Source organism: Leptonychotes weddellii, chromosome 3, assembly GCF_054177405.1.
Source record: "Leptonychotes weddellii isolate Sample4059 chromosome 3, ASM5417740v2, whole genome shotgun sequence".
Lineage (NCBI taxonomy): Eukaryota > Metazoa > Chordata > Mammalia > Carnivora > Phocidae > Leptonychotes > Leptonychotes weddellii.
This window is the reverse complement of record NC_138371.1, coordinates 30255879-30262882: the sequence shown is the minus strand read 5'-3', so window position 1 is coordinate 30262882 and position 7004 is coordinate 30255879. Positions and strand designations below refer to the sequence as shown.

Genomic DNA, 7004 nt, shown 5'->3' with positions numbered 1-7004 from the left:
TTTTTTTTTTTAAAGATTTTATTTATTTATTTGAGAGAGAGAGAGAGCACAAGAGGGAGGAGCGGGAGAGGGAGTAGCAGACTCCCCGCAGAGCAGGGAGCCCGATGCGGGACTCGATCCCGGGACTCCAGGATCATGACCTGAGCCGAAGGCAGTCGCCCAACCAACTGAGCCACCCAGGCGCCCTGCTTATTTTTTCTCATTGGGGTTGTCTGTAATGGCTTTAGAGCCTGGGAGTGTGTCTCTTTTTCCCAGCTTTTTGTAGTCTTCTCTAAATTCTTAAGTAGAATTCTGCACATGCCCTCAAATTTTCTTAGCCAACATGGTCTATCATACTTTGAATTAGTGTGTATGGATGAATTTCTCTTCTAAGTAGATGTTAGGTATACTGTCCTGAACTAAGAGAGGGAGGCGCAGCTGCACAGTCCATTGGTTGCTGCTGATGGTAGGAAGGAATTGGCTTAGCAATTCTCTGGTTTCTAGACCTGGGTCATAAAATAGTCAATTATGTCTCGATGAATTACTGATTTCTTTTAATGAAGAGTATTCTCGGGCACCTGGGTGGCTCAGATGGTTGGGCGTCTGCCTTCGGCTCAGGTCATGGTCCCGGGGTCCTGGGATCGAGTCCCGCATCGGGCTCCCTGCTCCTTGGGAGCCTGCTTCTCCCTCTGCCTCTCTCTCTCTGTCTCTCATGAATAAATAAATAAAATCTAAAAAAAAAAGAGAGAGAAGAGTATTCTCCATAAAAATGTCTTGACTATTCTGTAGCAGTTTTTAATGGTACCCACTTGCAAATTACTGTTCAAATTTAATAAATTGTGGTTTATGGTTTAAGTAATGTAATAGAGAAGTAACTAAAGCCTTGAATACATTGATAAAATGATTCAGTTCCAAATATTTCAAATAATAGCAGTTATTAATTGTTAATAAAGTAGACATAGAAAATGTTCTGGAATTGGTGGTTGCACAGTTTTGTGAAAATATACTGAAAAGTAAGTTGTACACTTTAGAAGGGTGAATATTATGGTGTGTAAATTATGTATTAAAAAATAGATCTATAGTACAAAGTTATTAGCTCCCTTTACCATAATCAGAATGCTGGGGTATAAAATTACATTGGTTGCATAAAATTCATACTTTAGTGGGGATGCTTTAAGAAATTTTTAAAACTTTTAACCTCAGGTCATAGGAATACATTTTAATATCATGATCTAGTGTACATATATGCACATATACAGTAATTCGCAACGAATTAAATACTTTGTAAAAAAAATTACTGGGTGTTAACAAGGTTATATATGAAGGCAAATAAACGAACTATTACCATTTTTAGAATATTGTAAAAATTTAACTTGGTCCCTTGTATCATGAGGCATCTTTTAGTTTTACTCATCCCAGACCTTTTGTAGCTATGCTGCCCAGTACGATTGCCACTAGCAATCTATTTAGCTGTTTAGCACTTTATCTACATAGCTATTTAGCACTTGAAATTTGGCTAGTAAAGCTGTGGAAATGAATTTTTAGTTTAATTCACTTAAAAAAATTTTTTTTAAGATTTTACTTATTTATTTGACAGAGAGATACAGAGAGAGAGGGAACACAAGCAGGAGGAGTAAGAGAGGGAGACGCAGGCTCCCCGCTGTGCAGGGAGCCCGATGTGGGGCTCGATCCCAGCACCCTGAGATCATGACCTGAGCCGAAAGCAGACGCCCAACGACTGAGCCACCCAGGCGCCCCAAATTCACTTAAATTTTAATAGTCACATTGTGTAGTGCAGCTTTGTGGTATAGTGTTGTGTGTTCTTCATTTCCTCAAGCCTGGAGGAAGAGATTTTATGTGTATACCAGAGTTCATGTATAATATGATTACTGAGCAATATGGTTTTCTAGCTTCATTTATTGGGTATAATTTTCATACTGTATAACCCATCTACTGTAAAAGTGCAGTTTGATCATTTTAGTAAAATGTATACAGCTGTGCAAGTTGCAATCCAGTTTTAGAATACTTCCTCTTGGGGCGCCTGTTAAGCGTCTGCCTTCGGCTTGGGTCATGATCTCAGGGTCCTGGGATCGAGCCCCACATTGGGCTCCTGGCTCAGCGGGAAGCCTGCTTCTCCTCTCCCACTCCCCCTGCTTGTGTTCCCTCTCTCGCTTTGTCTCTCTCTGTCAGATAAATGAATAAAATCTTAAAAAAAAAAAGAATACTTCCTCTTAAAAAGTTACCTCCTGCCCATTTGCAAGTCAGTCGGACCCAGCTCTAGGCAGCCACTGTCTGTATAATTTTGTCATTTCTAGAAATTTCATGTAAATGGAGTAATAGTTTTTTGTGTCTGACTTTTTTCACTTAGCATGCATTTGAAGCTAATCCATGTTGCATGTATCAATTTGTTCCTTTTTGAATAATCCACATTTGAAACTATTCCAAGTTATCCTGTACAGCAACTCACACAAGTTTCATAAAATAGTACTTACCCATTTTGTTTGTAAAGTAAAACTAAAAAAAGTTAGCATTAAATGTTTAAATAAAACATAGGAAATCTCAAAGTAACCAATTAAGTGAAAATTAGGGACGCTTTTGATATAGTGTGCTCTTTCCTCTTTATAAATTTATTGCCTGTCTGGAATAGAGGAGGGTACTCTAGGAATATCTGGCATGCTATGGGATGCATTTATGTTTGTGTTTTACTCTTTATTGTGAAAAATTTCAAGGAGACAAGTAGTAGATTATAAAGAACCTCCATGTACACCATCACTCAGTTTCAACAGACCTGTTTTGTGGGCCATCTCTCTCCCATTCTCCCCACATTGTTTTGAAGCAAATCCCGCATATTTAGTTTTATCTGTAAATTTGTGTCGTGCGTATACTATGAAGGTGCACGCACAAGTTGTGTCTTTCCACAATGTCATCCCCCCCTGCAATGTTAGCTTTATTCAGTTTCAAAGCAAAGTTAATATAATTATAACACAGGACTCCAAACTTGATGACATTTCACTACCTGTTTAACTTGGCTTCTTACACATCACAGAGAGCAAAGCACAAGTTACACAACAAACAAGACAGAACAAGGGGAAGTTGGAGGTAGGAAGTTAATGCAGTCTTCCATTGCACAGTTGAAATAAGGCCTGGGTCTGGTGCGGATCAGCTCACAGCACTAGTTGCTTATTATGTTCAGGCAGTGGAGGATCTCTTTTCTTTTTAAGATTTTTATTTATTTGAGAGAGAAAAAAGAGTGAGCATGCAAGGAGAGAGAGAGAGCGCGCACGCACGCACATGAGCCAGGGGAGGGGCAGAGAAACGGACTCTCCGCTGAGCAGAGAGCCGGAATCCCAGGACTCCAGGATCATGAGCCAAGGGCAGCAACCGATTGAGCCACCCAGGCACCCCAGACAATCTGTATTTTGTTCAGAGGTCAGTTGGGCAGGGCCTTCGGTGGCAGCTACCTTTCTGATGTGGGCAGATGTGAAAGAGTCAGCATTAATAAGGTCTTGACTGTTTGCTGCAAATCATTTCAAAAGGGATTTATTCAGTCTTGATTGGCAAACCTGTTTCTCCTGGTTATCGTTTCTGAGTGGGTCTCAGCCAGTGCTGGTTCGGCAATATTTGGTCTAAGCCGAAATGCCTTGGTTACTTGTGCCACTGCTTGATATAAGTTACTGCTTGGCAGGAATGACTCCATCTTGCTCTCTATAGTATGGGCAAGATAAAGACTATGCTAAAGATTTTAATGGCAATAACTATACACCATTTCTACTTGGAAGTGGAAATAATTCCATCTTAATCCAAAGTAGACTTAAAATGGACTTTGTATACAAATGTTTTCAGATTTCTTTGTGTGAAAATGAATGACTAAAATTTGAGGCATATTTTTCAGGAAATATAGCAGTTATTTCTAATTTTGTTTTGTTGTAGCACAATTGGGAACAGAATGGCAAGGTTTTATTTGCCATAACAGAGTCTTTGGAGACCTTTGAGTAGTCTTGAATGTTTCTATTACATTTCCTTTCTTACTTTAAGAATGCTGATAATATCTCTTGAATATGCAGATTGTTACCCAACTGTTATCTCCAAATATACTTGCTTTTCAACTACAAAAAATGTAAATTTTACTCATGAGTCATATCCCCTGTTTGGTACATATCCTCTCAATAATTCCTGAACTTTGGATATGGTTAGTGTGGCATTCTCTGAATAAACTATTTCCAAAAGTCAGGACTGTTCTGTGAACTTCCTTTATCAGAAAATAACTGAATCAGTGTTTCAGTGCATTCATGAGATTTGCTGGAATGTCTTTGGATTCTAAAGTTCTCATGATAGGCAAAATAGAATTGTTAGTGGCTTGTAATTTTTTGTATGTGTGTGAAAATATTTATTAAGCAAACTCTGTGCCCAACATGGGGCTTGAATTTACAGCCCTGAGTTCAAGAGTCCCATACTCTGCCGGCTAATCCAGCCAGGCACCCCAGCTTGTAATTTTTAAATATAAACTCTGCTTTTGGATCATTTACTGCTCTTACTCTGGTTTCTAAGTTTTTTCACTTCGATTTATTTTGACCAACTTCTCGAATTCTGTAAATATATCAATTTAGCTATGTGTGATTGAATTTAAACAACACAACAAATCTTTAAAATCATCCTGCCAAAAAAAATAAAATAAAAAAAATAAAATCATCCTGCCACACTTGTCTGACAGAAATTAAGTGCAACTTGCAGTGTCGTATTCATGCTTTATCACAAAAATATATACTAGGCTATAACTGGACAATAAAACTTACTGTGTAAATATTCTGTGATAATACAGATTTGATGAAATGTTTATCAGTATAGTTTTTAATTTATTGGCTGGGTTTTTTTCCCCCATAAGAAGACATGCATGATATCTATTTGTACTTTAAACTTGAATCTCCCATCAGTTGTAAGGCATCCCAATTTCAAGAATGTTAAATATGGGGGAAATGCATTTTAGCATTGATTCTACCCTATGTTATACCTGGGCAGTTGACTTACTACATTGGATTTTGATGAGAGTATAGGGAAATAATTTTTTTAAAGATTATTTATTTATTTGACAGAGAGAACAAGTAGGCAGAGTGGCAGGCAGAGGGAGAGGGAGAAGCAGGCCCCCTGGTGAGCAGGGAGCCCGATGCGGGAGTCGATCCCAGGACCCTGGGATCACGACCTGAGCCAAAGGCAGATGCTTAACCAACTGAGCCACCCAGGAGCCCGGGAAATAAGTTTTATTCAGTCTTGATTTAAGTGAAACTAATAGACTCTCTTGAAAGCAATTTGGTAGCATCTGTCAACTGTGAAGTAATACGTTTCCTATGTGATCAATTAACTCCACTTCCAGTAGAATATGTGCTATAGAAATACAACATGTATACACACAAAACTGTTTTCGGAAGGAGAAAAGGAAAATTTAGAAAAACCCTAAACATCTGTAAGGGCATAAAATGATGGTATTTTCATACAATGGTTGTTAAAACCTAGGATTGTGTCCATGTTATGCTAAGTGGTATAGTATGATTCCTAAAGGTATGTATAAATAAAATGTTAAGACAGTCAAAAAGAATATATATATACCTAAATGTTAATGACTTTTTCATAGATTTAAAGTGCCCCTTTTTTTTTCTTTGCATTTTAAGTTTTCTTATAACAGGTATCCTAAAATTGATGCTATCTTAGTTTTAGAGAAATCCATCCATAATACTTTGTTAGGATGATCGTAGCAGTAAATAAAACTTACTCTTTATTCTAGAAAGTAGGCAAATAAAGTCTTTTGATGTTCTATGAATATGATATGCTTTGTGAAGGGGTTAGTGGGTTAGTGGCTCCTTCAAATAGGAAGTTTTCATCAAAGACTTCAACTGAATTCCATCCAGTTATTTAAATGGGCTACTTGAGGGGCACCTGGGTGGCTCAGTTGGTTAAGCGACTGCCTTCGGCTCAGGTCATGATCCTGGAGTCCCAGGATCGAGTCCCGCATCGGACTCTCTGCTCGGCAGGGAGTCTGCTTCTCCCTCTGACCCTCCTCCCTCTCATGCTCTCTGTCTCTCATTCTCTCTCTCAAATAAATAAATAAAATCTTTGGAAAAAAAAAAAATGGGCTACTTGAGCTATTAATTTGACCAAAAATTTATGGTGGGTAAGAAAACTGGTTTGGGGCGCCTGGGTGGCTCAGTTGGTTAAGCGACTGCCTTCGGCTCAGGTCATGATCCCGGAGTCCTGGGATCGAGTCCCGCATCGGGCTCCCTGCTCAGTGGGGAGTCTGCTTCTCCCTCTGACCCTCCTCCCTCTCATGCTTTCTGTCCCTCATTCTCTCTGTCTCAAATAAATAAATAAAATCTTTTAAATAAAAGAAAGAAAGAAAGAAAACTGGTTTGTTACTTCGGTGAGGAAAAATAGCTTCTACACTCTGATTTTACATATGCAGTTGTACTTGAAGTGTGTAATTATGTATGCCTAAGCTATGCCATTAAAATTATTTAAATGTTTGTTACAGGTTTTGAATGAGAAGAAACTTCAAGAGGTTGATAGTTTGTGGAAAGAATTTGAAACTCCAGAGAAAGCAAATAAAATGTAAGCCATCTTGAAACCAGGAATTTAGCAGTTAACAGTTAGTTGGTGTTTGTTGTTGGTAGTGGTGGAGTTTTTATTTTTATTTTATTTTTTTTATTATGTTATGTTAATCCCCATACATTACATCATTAGTTTTAGATGTAGTGTTCCATGATTCATTGTTTGCATATAACACCCAGTGCTCCATGCAGAACGTGCCCTCTTTAATACCCATCACCAGGCTAACCCATCCTCCTACCCCTCAGTTTGTTTTTCAGAGTCCATAGTGTCTGGTAGTGGTGGTGTTTTTAAGATTTTGTTTATTTGTTTTAGAGAGAGAGAGCGCCTGTGAGTGGGGGTGGGGAGCAGAGGGAGAAGGACAAGCAGACTCCGTGGTGAGCATAGAGCCTGTGGGACCCGATCCCACAACCCTGAGACCATGACTTGAG

At 38.7% G+C, this 7004-nt stretch overlaps 1 protein-coding gene across 4 annotated transcripts in view; it reads left to right on the top strand.

The window, feature by feature from the left end:
• NOP58 (NOP58 ribonucleoprotein) overlaps positions 1 to 7004 on the top strand; it is a 33152-nt gene that overhangs the window by 1616 nt on the left and 24532 nt on the right. For 3 of the 4 annotated variants that reach the window (XM_031029460.2, XM_006734571.3, XM_081815361.1), the window contains exon 2: positions 6500 to 6576. In XM_031029460.2, coding sequence (XP_030885320.1) covers positions 6507 to 6576 — 70 coding nt within the window. In that variant the 5' untranslated portion in view covers positions 6500 to 6506. Of the gene's footprint in view, positions 1 to 6493; positions 6577 to 7004 lie in introns of those variants that run through there. The other variant, XM_081815360.1, reaches the window with a different exon arrangement.